Source organism: Lycium barbarum, chromosome 11 (assembly GCF_019175385.1).
Source record: "Lycium barbarum isolate Lr01 chromosome 11, ASM1917538v2, whole genome shotgun sequence".
Taxonomy (NCBI): Eukaryota; Viridiplantae; Streptophyta; class Magnoliopsida; order Solanales; family Solanaceae; genus Lycium; species Lycium barbarum.
The window spans coordinates 4,392,992-4,407,744 of record NC_083347.1 but is presented as its reverse complement, the minus strand read 5'-3'; the positions used below and the strand labels follow the sequence as shown (position 1 = coordinate 4,407,744).

The window sequence follows — 14,753 nt, the reverse complement described above, 5'->3', positions numbered from 1 at the left end:
TTACATACCAGTACATTTAATGTGCTGACGTCCCCTTTCTATTGCCCGGGAGCCTGCATTTCACGATACAGGTACGGACTTCCAGGGCGACGGATCTACTCTATAAGATCATCCACGTATCAGCTTTTGGTGAGCCCCATCTCCTTCAGGGTTTAGTCATTATTTACTTTTATGATAGTTATGCATTTAAGGTATGCTGGTGTCACGACCCAAACCGATGGGCAATGACTAGTGCTTGAGCTGGGCACCCGTATACAACCCGCTAGATATAATCCGACTGAAACTGAAAACAATATGGCACTCTGTAAAAGCATGTTGTGAACTCATCATGTCATACATCAGAAAGAACTTGTCTTCTGAGAAGTCACAGTTAACCAAAACATAACAAATATGCAAGCCGACAAGGCTGCCACTATACACGGGTACATCCAAGACGAACTACATCGATATAGCTGACCAAACCGTATGTACACAACCCACATATGTCTACAGACCTCTAAGAGTATAACCAAGTCTACGTCAAAAGGATCTGTACCAAAATAACTCAAGCTCCGGAACAATAGAGCTCTCCAAGCGGCTCGGCAGAAGTCCTAAGCCGGAGGATCACCAAACTAAGTGTCTGTACCTGCGGGCATGAAACGCAGCCCCCGAAGAAAGGGGGTCAGTACGAATAGTGTACTGAGTATGTAAGGCATGAAATCAACATATACATAAAATCCTGGAAAACATTTGAGGCATGTCAATGAATGGAAAAATAAATGCATCAGTATAGCTATATCAAAGAAACACATATAACCATAGAAATATCACAACAAAGGCCACAGCGTCACCCCCTGTCAACTGTGCCATATATATACACATCATAACAAAGGCCACAGCGTCACCCCCTGTCAACTGTGCCATACATATACACATCACAACAAAGGCCACAGCGCACCCCCTGTCAACTGTTCCATATATATACACATCACAACAAAGGCCACAGCACACCCCCTGTCAACTGTGCCATATATATACACATCACAACAAAGGCCACAGCACACCCCCTGTCAATTGTGCCATATATATACACATCACAACAAGGGCCACAACATCACCCCCTGTCAACTTGGCCTTGTAATACACAACAAAGGTCACAGCGTCATCCCCTGTCAACTGTGCCTTACATATACATGAAGAATGAAAATGAGTGCAGTGCATAATCAAAATGAAATAATAGAGCTCTCTGTAATGTCACAAAATATCCATATACATATATTACACTCATGGCATGCATAGGAGTTCAAATGAAAACTATCGCTCTATCCCACCTTGGAGGAACAATTTATAAGGTGAGATCAACAATCATGAAATAAATCGAGAAAATCATGAAATAGCTTAACATTTTCATATCATCGTTGAAATCATATTTGAGACCTTTAAGCATAAAACCATCCTCAACGTAATCCTCATAAAAACATTCTCGTTCTTAACATCATAAGAAGCTTTAAGAGTCATAAACTTCTAGCTTTGAAATCAAGGAGGTTATGAAAACACTTGTGGAATCATACCATAGGAATCATGCCTTTGAAAGAAAAGAACGAGTCTTAACATACCTGTTCGACTTCCTACTAGTTATGCTTATCCGCCCGAGATCGTAAATCTACATTCGAGAGCAATTACACTAACGTTAGACTCATCACCGTACACTTGTCCTAAGTTTTCAAATTAAACTATTTTATATCCTGTCGGAAATCGGGCAGCATCTCTCCTATTTATATGCCTAGCCCGAAATCTCAATTCAGCAACCAACAACAACAATCATACCAACATCAATAATATCATTTCCAACACTAATATATACCATAAAACAGCCCACATGCTGTTTTTCAACTTCCGTAACTAACCAACTTACTATACAATTATTTAACCACTCTACCTTCGTGAATGAACCGGTATTAGCGTAAATAGAAAGAGGTCTATACCTTACTCTTGTTGAAGTAGCAATATCTCCGATATCCACTTTGAATCCACGTCAAAATCCACCGTAAAACAAGACTACAATCACAACCACGCGCTATTCGGACCTAAACTAATATTCCGTCACTTGAAAATTACTCGCCTTTTGGTATCCTCACTCTCCCTAATGATTTCTGGAAATTTCTGGGCTAAAATCTGGTGAAAAGGGGGTTTTTACCCCTTATATAAGGGTCAAATTCGGGTCGGGGTCACTGTAGCAAGTCGGTTATTGTAGCAGTACTGTAGCACGCGTTTCTTCTTTGTCAGCCGAACTTGTAACATCCATAATTCTCTACTCCGATGTCCTATCGACGAACGGTTTGTTGCGTTGGAAACTAGACTCGACGAAATTTATTTTAGGCTTTCATTTCACTTCAAAACACTTTATATGCGAAGAGATATTCGTCCCCAAGTTGGACCAAAATTTTCACACAAAACTTCACCCATCCTTTCTCCAAAGTCGTACTACTCCATTTCTTCCACTCATTTCCTTATAAAACCTTCTGGTATACCTTATATACATCCTTCACTCATTAAATATACTTAGTAATGCTTGCTCCTTACATTCCAAAGTGGTTTTACTTAACCGTAACTCAACGTACTTATGTTTCAAATTTGATAAGTGCTTCTTCGAAGATACGGGGTGTAACAGCTGGGGCCCTTATCCCAGCAGTTATAATTAGCAGTTCAGACTCATGTTAGAGGTTTCATAGACTAGACAGTTATGTTATGTCAGATGCTTAGAGTCGTATAGCCATCTTTGGCTCATTATCTGTGACAATCCATATTCATAGCCATCTTTGGCTTATTATCTGTGACAATCCATATTCATATTTTTAAACAAGTATTTTATTTGACATTTTGAAATCTCATGTTTATTAAGGCTCATCATGTTTATGTCGTATTCCGCTCATGTTATGCCTCATGATGATTCAGCAAGCCATGTGGTTCGCTCGGTCACATGCAGTAAGGCACCGAGTGCCGTGTTACGTCCAGGCCATAGTTCGAGGCGTGACAGTATATGTGTGTATAAACATGGATTATTCAAATTTACGCTAGAAAACACCTGTTATCCACCATTAAATCTCCATTTCAATACCAAATTCTCCGCACCCAAAAAGAAGAAGAAGATGTCATAAATCCACAAATGGTTTCCAATAAAATCTAAGATCTGAAAGTTCATCGAAAAATTATTGATGAATATGACAAAAAAAGATTCTCCGATGATGTCACTCCTTTTCTCTCTCTGCCAGCAATGGATCTGGCCAGTTTACGTTTCTCCGGTGATGTTTCTCTCTTCTTTCAGATCTGTCGTTCGAATCTGATTAAGAATGTGACATTAACTTATTCTGAGTATGAAGATGAACTTGGGTCAGATCTGGCAGTTTGAATCTGATTAAGAATGAGACATTAGAGAGGGAAAGAGAGAAAGGGTGGAGAGAGAGAAATTAGTGTTGAGAATGACACAGATATGGGCCTCTTCGGGTAATAAATAAAATATGGGCTAAAACGAGTAATAATTTTGCACAAATAGGCATACCGTGTTATTTTCCCTATTTTTTTTGCGACAACAATTCGAAAAATTCCTAAAATTTATTTTTTTACTTGTGAAATGGCAATCAAAATAAAAATAAAAAATCAATACTAAGATCAGAAACATCGCCAAAAGGAATTACTAAATATACTTAGAAAGATATTACTCGTCCGAAACTGGTAGAACAAGGTAATCCCCCAAAAGTCATTTTCGTAGTATGTTTTTTTACTTTAGTTAAAGAATCATACAGTTCGGATTTCAACACCCACTTTTGTTAAGGTTTCTTGATATTATTCTATTGTATTCTGCCAGATCATTAAGTTGGCCAAATTGAGCATCTTAGATTTTTGGCATATCTGCATTTATGAGGTTTCTTCATATTGTATTGTATTTTGCCAGAGGTAAATGCAAACTCATCACGTTGGCCAGATTGAGCATCGTTTATTTTTGGCACAAACTCTGCATCTCTGAAATACAGTTACATCATATTCACACATCTTAAGCACTGTCGGTGTCCTACCTTAAAGACTTAAACCTATTGCAAGCATCAGCCAGTACAAAGAACAATCTAGCGCACACATAAACTTGGACGCAGGAAAGTACGCCAACTCAAACAACAAACTAAGATTAGTATTTATATTACAGCATTATGTCCAGCACTAATAATAATACAAGTTAATTCACTGGCAGCAGGAGACAGATTTTCTGCTCAAACTCAAGAAGTTGCTACCACATCCCAGCGCCATATAGTCCCATCTTCACAGCAGCTAAGTATGGTGCTGAAGAATAAAGATATAATTAGTTAATGCACAGGTTGCAAAAACATATGCAAAGAAGCAGTCAAAGTGATTTTGGATCTTAACCTTCCATCGAACGACATGGCAGTCTGTCTAATTGGTAATTTAGATTGAACATGAGATAACCTGCAAAAGTCAAGCACAAACACTTGAAATCCAAAGCATTAAAATGAGGAGGATCAGAAACTAGGGAGCAGTGCATGGACGGAGATCAACCTTGCGATCAGAGTTGGTGGGCTGGACTGTAGGTCCCAGACGAAGATCTTCCCTTCTCTATTTCCTGTTAGATAAAAGGTCAAAGGGTGGATTCAAGTTTGCTAAGAGAAACCAGGAAATGGATCAAAAAAATTGTCCGTTGTATTCTACTTGGGCTAATATTAGATAATCTCAATTGCCCTCTGGGTTACAAGTTACTTCACACCACTCAGCAATATCAGATGGTCTTACACAAGCAGTAACATTTAATTCCAATAGAGTATTATCCAGTGATCAGCCCATTAATAAAAGAAATGTTGAAAAAACTCGTTAAGCAACATACAAGATTTTGATTAACACTTAGAATTACCTATAGCTGCTGCTTTGTAGTGAAAATCACATGAAAACTTGATGAACCAGATATCACACTCTGGGACAGGATACTTTTGGAGGACGTCAACGGTGCCCTAAACGTACAGCAATATACATTTGGAAATTTTTCTATTTAGAAAATAATTATCAAGAAGACAGTCCCAAACATGACTAGACTAACCTCTCCAGGAGACTGTTCTTTCATCTTTGGTTCCCATAGTACAATTTCATTGTCAACACTCTGAGTATTTCCAACAAAATTTACAGATCAGTACAGGTAAAATATGAGAAGACCACCTGTGGTCAAAAGCTATGCTTTGTTTTTCCAGAGGTTCCCAGGTTATTCTTATTTCCCCTCTCTGAATTCAGAATAGTAAATATCTCCCAAGAAAGGAAGCTAATGCCAATCAAGAATTCATACAGCAGAACAGTTTTCTTATAGGTTCATATAGCAGAACAGTTGGAAAAAAGAAATAACTCAGTATTAAGCAGGTCAATCCATTTACCTTGGACAAGATAAAATCACCAAGCCATCTGTTACAGTCAACGTAGTTGTTATGGACAGACGCTATGAATATCTGAAAGGATTAAAAGGAGGTTACAGCAAGAAAAAATCTCCAACCGAACTTTCAGAAGGAAAAAGGCAGGGAAGGAGATAAGCAACAAGAAAATACTCACTGGAAACTGGACATATTTGGTGGGGAACTTGGAAGGAAGATCCGTCCAAGTAAACGATTTCTCAACATACGTCCAGAATTCTGCAGCACAAGCAGTCCATAAGAAAAGAAATGTCAGCTCAAATTGATGTTCCATCATTTTATGTTTTCAAACTTGTGTAACCACTGAGCATCAATGGAATAGATGATGCAATACAAATCTGATCCACAGCGAACACTACATCCTCCTAGCAGTAAATGGGGTAGTAAAGTAGTCTAGATAACAAGCACTGTCAACACCAGAATTTGTAAATGTCTAGGATAACTGCATGCTGATTCATATCTCCTTCTAGGTAGTTGGTGCATTTATAACTACAATTGAATCTTTGAAATTAGTGACTTCATTTTAACACTTGTAACCGAAGACAGAGATATCCTCATAGAAATATCTGCTAATACATCAATGTATTCCATGCTGTAGATTGGGTGCAAGCCATTCATTTAACACGTCCAGGCAGCCGTGTCAGGTTCAGAATATATAGGCTACAAGTCACCAAATCCAAAAAAGTAAAGGCATGCAGTAAGCACAAAATGAACATCATTCAAAAGGTTCTGGAGAAGCCTTGAAAACATAACTAATCACAAGTTGCTCCTCTAGAGATCACCCTTTTTTCTCTTTTTCAAAGTTTTAGTAGGTGATGAAACTTACCTTCTCAAAAAAAAGTAGGTGATGAAACTTAGTTGTATATCAGATGTCATTTCAACAATCTATGTATAATGGAAATGTTACAAATTTTACCTTTCATTGACCAGATCTTAACAGTGTTATCCATTCCACAGCTAGCAATGCGATATATATCAGAAGGATGGAAGTCCTACAACCATCACAAACCAGAGGATAAGCTCAAAATCTTAGTTCCCAGTATTGTTGACAACAGATGTGAAAGACGTAGCTTTGCCATCAGCTCCATCGTTGGAGTGGGACTACAGGTAGCAGAGTAACTTACCACACTGAGTACTTCATTTCGGTGACCCCCAGCACCAGCAAATACCAAAATGCATATTCCAGTATGAACATTCCACAAGCGAACCGATTCATCCTGGAACACTCGTGATGATTAAAATATAACAAGTGAAACATTTACAAAATTGATTGATTCTCATCATACATTTTGCAACAGTAAAATTGTTTCTTCCCATTTTAGAGAAAAATACAATTTTCCTTTTTGAGAAAGAAAGAAAGAAAGAAAGAGAAGTTTTCCCATTTTAGAGGAAAATACAATTTTCCTTTTTGAGGAAGGGTTAAGAAAGAAAGAGAAGGATACTTAAGGAACATACTTTGCTGGCAGATACTATAAGAGATGGTTTCAAGGCTTGAGTCCTAATTTCGTTTATTGAGTCTCCATGCCCAACAAAGCTCTGTTCCATCATAAACAAGTAGATCAACAAAGGTGAATAGACATATGCTATTAAGTTAACATGTAACTAGTTTCAAGAGCACCTTTATCTTACAAGTTTGAATCCTTAATATAACTTAACATGGAAGAAATCATGATGCAAAACTTAAACTTGTTCAAATCATGATGACTAACATGGATTGGATCATGGAAGAAAGGAAATACTTTAGTGTTCAGATAAAGATTAATTAGATGGATGTTACAAACTCATTTGCAGATATTCATTTTTTATAACTAAAGAAGCAGCTGCTTTTGTTTAACCATGTAAAATGAGAATGAAAGATTTCATGTACAAGACCTTGTGTATCTTCTCATTGCCAGCATCAATAACACGGAGAATTCCATTTACTCCTCCAGCCACTATCAATGGATTCCCGTCAATATTGCAGGCCCAGCTTACAGTGTAAAAGGATTCATCTTTCTGATCATCAAAGCACATGGAAAAGGCCAAAAGCTTATTAAGCATACGAGATGACATACGTAAAGTACAAATGCAACAACTGAGTACTTGCAACTTCTTACATCTTCATCAATGTAAGACTGCAGCACAGCAATAATACCACCTTCGAGACATCGGTATACAGTAACCTGACGAACCAACAAAAATTTAAAAACTGAGTCTAAGCTATCGGCAATTGGCATACAGTAGAAATGCATACTGAAGCTAGCACTCTGATTCTTCTGTAATTATTATCTTCTTTCAGTTCCATATTATTGTACAATTCTCAGATGACATTATCTACACCAAGAAAATACACCTCATTTACAAGAGCATGCACCTTTCTGATTTCTGAATTTATCTTAAGCAATAAACGTTTTGCGTCATGTATAAGTCTCAGGTTTGATAAGAAATACAACAAGGTGTATAATAGCATAACTCCACAACATTAAGGGATAGTACAAGATTTACAGTCCATACCCAATCCTGAAAATCATTATCTTTAGCATGGACGGTTTATTCTAAGGTAAAGCATATAAGGTAAGTTTGAACAAAGCTGGCCCACCCATCCTAAGTGCATAAAGACATTTTAGTTTGTGATGCATCAACGAATCTACCAAGATAAGCATAAGAGCAATTGGAGGAAACAAAAGAAGTCCTTGAACCATCAAAATTAAAGCAACTTGCAAGTCAATTTTTGGCACATTTCAACTGAAACGAGCAACAGGTGAGCTAATATCGACCTTACAACAACAACAACATACCCAGTGTAATCCCTCAAGTAGGGTCTGGGGAGGGTAGAGTGTACGCAAACCTTACCCCTACCTTGGGAGGTAGAGAGGTTGTTTCCGATAGACCTTCAGCTAATATCGACCTTGAGGCGTTAAAACAAATAGACAGACCAAGATGGAATTATTTTTTGATGCTTTCTACCTAAATAGTACATTTTTTCTGTATCACATTACCAAGTTAACAAGTAGTAGTTAATGCCCAAAATCACATGTGTTCTGTACTTCTCAGCCCTAATTGAAAAGGAGAACGTGAAACACATCCTAAAAGAATGAAAAATTTTAAACTTTCATATTAATTCATGAAGCCAACAAGCATAAGAACAACAACAATAGCAAAGCTTCAATCTCAAACTACTGGGTCGGCTATATCCGTACCCGTTTCATTTGAGAACTCAATTATTTTATTAGCATTACTCCCGAAGGTAACACACAAATCGCTAACCAAACCAAAAATCGGTATAATTTTACCAATCCCCTAAAGGAAAAAGGAGGAGGAGATTAAATACTCGATTCCTGCCGACAGCAGCAAAGAGATTGAAGTAGCGAGAGTCAATGAAATTGAAGACAATGGCGTACAATGGGCTCTTGTCTTCTTTTTTGTTGTTGTTCTTCTGCTTGTTGCGTTCTTCGATTTTGTACTTCATTCTGTATTTTTTTTTGTTGGTCGGTGTTAGCGATCCCACCATTGGCTCACATCCTATAGGTATTTTCGACATTGCTCTCTGCTTACTCTGGCGCCGCAGGTTAGAGAGGACAGAGAAACTGGAAACAGGACTTTTTTCTCACTCCTTTTATACCCCTCTCACTCTTTCTCTATTTTCCTTTTTCGCCAAATTTTTAGTATTTAGATTCTATGCTTGGTTTTGGTAATAATTTTTGTAAGGCAATCTAATAAATTTATAATTTTGATGGAAAAGAATCATTCAGTAATCATTTTTGTGTAAATGAGGCTAATTAATCTGAACTGTCTGATTAATTAATTAAAAAATCATATGTCTAGATTGAGTCGAGGGTCTATCGGAAACAACCTCTCTACCTCCCAAGGTAGGGGTAAGGTCTATGCACACTATACCCTCCCGCACCCACTTGTGAGATTACACTGGGTATGTTGTTGTTGTTGTATCACATGTCTAGATTATCCGTAACACTTGTGGAATGGAAACCGCGACAAATCCTTAAAGTATGATTTCATTTTGAACTTCCATACTAATTCATGAAGCCAACAAGCACGAGAACAATAACACCAATACTTCAACCTCAAAATAGTAGTAACAACAACAACAACATACCCACTTTAATTCCACAAGTGGGATCTGGGAGGATATAGTGTACTTAGACCGTACCCCTACCTTGGGAGGTAGAGAGGTTGTTTCTGATAGACCCTCGGCTCAAGAGAAAGCATATCAAAGCAGGTCAGAAAAGGAAATAACGGGAGACCTCAAGACAAATACTAAAAGAATGAAACTTTAAACTTTATACTAAATCATGAAAAGCTGCCAGCTGGCCTGGCGGTTAGGCACGGAACATTTCAAGCCGTGGAAATAGACTCTTGTGGGTATGAAAGGTAAGGCTGCGTACAATAGACCCTTGTGGTCCGGCCTTCCCCCGGACCCGCGCATAGCGGGAGCTTAGTGTACCGGCTGCCCTTTTTACTAAATCATGAATCCAACAAGCACAAGAACAACAACACCAAATGCTTCAACCTCAAGCTAGGAGTATATACTCAAATCAGACTCATGAATTCTGGTACTTCTCAGCTATATTGCTCCGACTCTCCAAAAATATTTCTGCACCCGTGTTGAATTCTCCAAAAATGCACTACATTTGGAGTATCTGACACTCACTCGTCGACATTTTGAAGAGGCCAAGCAACATAGCTTCTCAGCCCTAAATGAAAAGCAGAACTCGAGACAAATCCTAAAAAAAATCAAACTTTATACATTTTACTAAATCAAGAAGCCAACAAACACAAGAACAACAACAACGAGCAACCCTTCAGCCTCAAACAACTGGATCGGCCATACCCTTACCCATTAACCCGTTTCAATCCAGAAAGCTGACATAAAAATCTCTTTTAAAAAAAAAAAAAAAACTCAGCAGAACAAAAAAAGATAGAATTTTACCAAACCCCCAAAAGAAAAAACAAGAATGATGAGATTAAATACCCGATTTCCACCAACAGTAGCAAAAACATTGAAGTAGTTAGCATCAATGAAGTTGAAAACAACTGCATATAACGGCCTTTTGCCTTCTTGAAGTCTATTAGTAACTCTATACTCTTTTTTCTTTGACGGTGTTAAAGATCCCACCACTGGTTCACAACCTATAGGTACTTTCGACATTGTTGTCTGTTCAGTGTTCACTCTATGCAGTTAAGAGACCAAAAACTGGAAATACTATGTTTTTGTCCGTCCAGCAAAGCCCTTTTTATACTTAGTTTATTCTCAGGTGTCTGATTTATGTATTAGTGTGTTCATTAAATTTGGCTTGGCGTAAAAAAATGACATAATGGGAGTATAAAGTACTTCCCAATTAATGTATTTGAGAGTTGAAATTGTGTTTAAATATAAAAATACAATTAAAAATTTGTGAATAGAATTTGAATATTCCTAAAACTTATTAGTCTACTTGAAATGGCAATCCATAAGAAAACGCTAATATTAAGATCGGTTAGAACAAGATTATTACCAAAAGAAATTACTGAATAACTTAGAAAGATAGATATTATTGCTATGGATGGTCTGATACTGAGTAAACTAGTATATCATGTAGATGGAATAAGGTTCTCTTTAAAAAAGTAGTTTTATCCCATACGAAAAGTATTTGCTATAGCTTGAGGAATTCCTATAGGGCAAGTATATTCAAGCCCGATATGTTGTTGTATTTTTACAGATACTTTTTCTTATCAGATTTTATTATGGAATACATAATTTTCTAAAGAATTTGTCATGATATACCTATCCATGCATAAATATCACAAAAAATGGATACTTAGTATTGGCAATAGGTCTGAAAAATATTTAAATTACTAAATTTAGATATTTGTACCTTGTCGAAGTAAGGTACCATCACATTTATGTTTGGAATAGATTTCATTTTGAGAGAGTTGAAAAACACTATTTTGTTGAAAGGTTCTAGCTATCTTCTATTTCTCAAAGCATTTTTTTAGTCTTTCAAATTTCATATTTCACGTTCGAAGTTGCAATAGTGGGCGATTTGATAAGAAGTTACTTATTTAAAACATTTGTTAATATTAATTCAAAAACTTTAAACCAAATTAATGGATAAACGGGGCTAGATTCTATGCTTGGTTTAGTAAACAATATTTCTAAGACAATCTAATAAATTTATAATTTTGATGAAAAAGAATCATTCAGTAGTCAGTAATAGTGTGGATGAGGCTAATTAATCTTAGCTGATCAATTAATTAACTATTAGCTATCTAGATTACCAATAACACTTGTAGAATACAAGTTATGCAACCGAACAATGTTCCTAAATTTGCCATCCAAAATCAATTCCTAATAAAAATTCTTAAATAGAAGAAGTTAGAAATATTTTAGACTTGCACGATTTATAAGACATCACAATTGGAAAAAAGAAGTCACAACAAGGTAGGAATACAACTCCGTCCATTGATTGTTTCCCTATTGATTTATGTCCAAGTTTAAATATAGTTATTTTTCAACGAATTGATATCCTCTAAATAAGGGTGGCTTCCCTATTGCTTAGAGATCACTTCTACAGAGTAGTTATAGTAATAGATTACAGTATTATCACTTGCAAAAATAGAGTATAAGTAACAATATTTTATATTTATTAAATTGACTTATTACTAACTTAATTAAAATTAATACATGAATTTTAAGTTTAAAGTAATCATTACATGACTAGCCAACCGAATTGGACCTAGCCAAGCTTTGACCGAATTTTAATCGAATCAAGCCAATCTAAATTTTAACTGAAATCGAGTCACGCTCAGCCAAGCTAAATAGCCACAAATTGAGCCGAGCTCCGAACCGGCTCGACTCAGTACCCAGGCTTATTCATAGTTATCTTGTCCTACTAAAATTCAGAATAGGTTCGTAATCATCTTGTCCTACTAAAATTCAGTGACAATTGGATAAACGCAAGAAACAGCTTGTAACATTCCCAGTAAAATACCCAAAAGATGTTAAAATAAAGCAAAAACCAAATTTCATGCCGTTGTCTATGTGGAAGGAGTCGGTGGAACAGAGAGAGAGAGAGAAAACCCTAACCCTAAAATCATCCTATATAAAACCCCTCTTCTTGATTCCCAAACCCATCATCCATCTCTCTCTCTCTATATATATATATATATATCAGGAATTGCATATTTTTCTGTCCCAGAAAAGTTTTGATCTTGCGAATTGAATTGTGAATGGTAGAAATCCTAAAGAATTTGTTAATGATCTCCCCTTTATCTCCAAAAAGGGGGATCTCTGTTTCTTCTGCTTTCTCCTTTGGATCTTGCAAAGAAGGCTGGTACTTTCGCTGCCTTGGACTTGACCCTTGAACCCATTTCTTGAAATCTTCAATTTTTTTTCCCCTGATTTATTTTCTTGGTTTAATTCAAATTAAAAAAAAAAAAATTGAGATTGATTTACAAAATAAAAAGACAAGATGTTGCTTTACAAGGCAAAGAAGAATCAAAGTGGAAAAGGAAAGAGGCTATTGATAAGCATAACGGTTCTTGGAAGTGCGGGTCCGATCCGGTTTGTTGTTAATGAAGAGCAACTTGTTGGTGATGTTATTCATACTGCTTTGAAATCTTATGCTCGTGAAGGTCGCCTTCCTCTTCTTGGTTCTGACTTCACTAACTTTGTCCTTTATTGCCCCACTGCTACTACTCAAGGTAATTATTAGTCTAATAAGTATTGCTTGAATCTAGACTAAAATTTGTTGTTGATTTGCTATAGCTAGTTTCCTGAAATTTTTGATTGGTTGGTGAAAAAATAATTGATCTTTGCACCTGTATATGAACAATTTGCATTTGGTAGAATGTATGTTCATTTGGTTTTACAGATATCAAGTGTCATTGTACACACATGTATAGCATACTAGGTTCCCTATTGTGGAAGTGCACTAAAATGCTTTTAATGTACAATTTTGGTGTTTGATGGGGGGGTGAAACTGTTGGTGCAATGTATATCAAGTGTTTTTTGTCTTTGAGTTTTTGTTTGAATGTGGGTGAGTATTTTGCATTTGGTAGAATGTATGTTCATTTGGTTTTACAGAGATCAAGGGTCATTGTACACACATGTATAGCATACTAGGTTGCCTATTGTGGAAGTGCACTAAAATGCTTTTAATGTACAATTTTGGTGTTTGATGGGGGGTGAAACTGTAGGTGCAATGTATATGAAGTGTTTTTTGTCTGAGTTTTTGTTTGAATGTGGGTGAGTATTTTGCATTTGGTAGAATGTATGTTCATTTGGTTTTACCGAAAGCAAGTGTCATTGTACAAAGATGTCTGTTGTGGAAGTGCACTAAGATGCTTTTAATGTTCCAACATTGTAAAATTTTGGTGTTTGTTGGGGGTGAAACTGTTGGTGCAATTAGTATACGAGTTTTTATATCGATGTGGATGAGTTTTTTGCTTATGTTTATGTTGTCATTGCAGCTTTGAGTCCATGGGAGACCATTGGATCGCTTGGAGTTCGTAATTTCGTGCTGTTCAAGAAGGCATCACAGGCAGTTGACGACGGAAAACAGTCAGCAATGGTTCGAAAGGGAGCTGGAAGCTGGAAGGCGTGGTTTAATAAGTCTGTTGCTCGCAAGATAGCCCCTCACTGATTGAGATGGGTTTAATCTTAATCTGTCTTATATTACGTGTTACATGCGACCTAATAAACAGTTATGTGTTTTCTATAATTGCTGTTTAGTTCTTGTTTGTGTTCAATGTGTTATTTTCTTTGAACCAGTTATAAAGTTCTGTTGGTGTCTCTTTGATACACTGATAAGTCTAGTTCCTCTGTTATTGTTTCTACTATTGGAGCTGTAATATGTGGTGTAATTAAAGCCGGGAGTGGTTAGTTCCAATTCGATGACTGATTCTTGTTGGCATTTTGGTCCCTTTTTTTTTTTTTTTTCATTTTGCATAATTGGAACGACAGTGTTTGTCTATGTTTTCAACCCCTCTACTCTTATTCGCTTAGGTACTCTTTATGGAATTTGAGGAATATCAGTGTTTCTTGTCTTGCAGGAGTATAACTACGATGTGTTTCTGGATCTCGAGATTAGTTTAATTTCTCTGGCTAGGAATAATTAAAAAAATAAATTAGGAATAGCTAATTCTGGATTAATATAAATGAAAAGTAGGTTCTAGGGTGAGTGACTTTGAATTGCTTGTTGTGTTGCCGAATGGGTATGTTGTTGCAGCCATTGGACCTTTAGTTGAAGTTTCCCATGAAAAAAAAATTGAAAGTTCGGTACCTTTTTTATTTACGTGGTGCTGCTAGAAGAGTCAAAACCAAGAATATTCCCTAAATAT

The 14,753-nt window shown here is 36.6% G+C and overlaps 2 protein-coding genes across 4 annotated transcripts; one reads left to right on the top strand and one right to left on the bottom strand.

Moving 5' to 3' along the window:
- Positions 1–4,144: 4,144 nt before the first annotated feature.
- LOC132618128 (polycomb group protein FIE1-like) lies at positions 4,145–10,729 on the bottom strand. 3 transcript variants are annotated; one of them, XM_060333196.1, is made up of 13 exons: positions 10,405–10,714; positions 7,532–7,597; positions 7,308–7,430; positions 6,891–6,971; positions 6,560–6,652; positions 6,352–6,427; positions 5,575–5,654; positions 5,403–5,474; positions 5,078–5,137; positions 4,895–4,991; positions 4,546–4,609; positions 4,396–4,455; positions 4,145–4,311 (listed from the first exon to the last, which is right to left on the bottom strand). In XM_060333196.1, exons 1-13 carry the CDS (start codon positions 10,579–10,581, stop codon positions 4,248–4,250), a joined length of 1,113 nt encoding a protein of 370 aa, XP_060189179.1. In that variant the 5' UTR covers positions 10,582–10,714; the 3' UTR covers positions 4,145–4,247. The 3 variants fall into 3 exon arrangements, with proteins under 3 accessions (XP_060189179.1, XP_060189178.1, XP_060189180.1); XM_060333195.1 differs by lacking the exon at positions 10,405–10,714 and adding an exon at positions 8,746–9,380; XM_060333197.1 differs by lacking the exon at positions 7,532–7,597 and having other exon boundaries at positions 10,405–10,729.
- Positions 10,730–12,345: 1,616 nt separating this feature from the next.
- LOC132616636 (uncharacterized protein At4g22758-like) lies at positions 12,346–14,326 on the top strand. The gene is made up of 2 exons (XM_060331186.1): positions 12,346–13,115; positions 13,884–14,326. The coding sequence occupies exons 1-2, from the start codon at positions 12,884–12,886 to the stop codon at positions 14,054–14,056; spliced, it is 405 nt and encodes a 134-aa protein (XP_060187169.1). The 5' UTR covers positions 12,346–12,883; the 3' UTR covers positions 14,057–14,326.
- Positions 14,327–14,753: the final 427 nt, after the last annotated feature.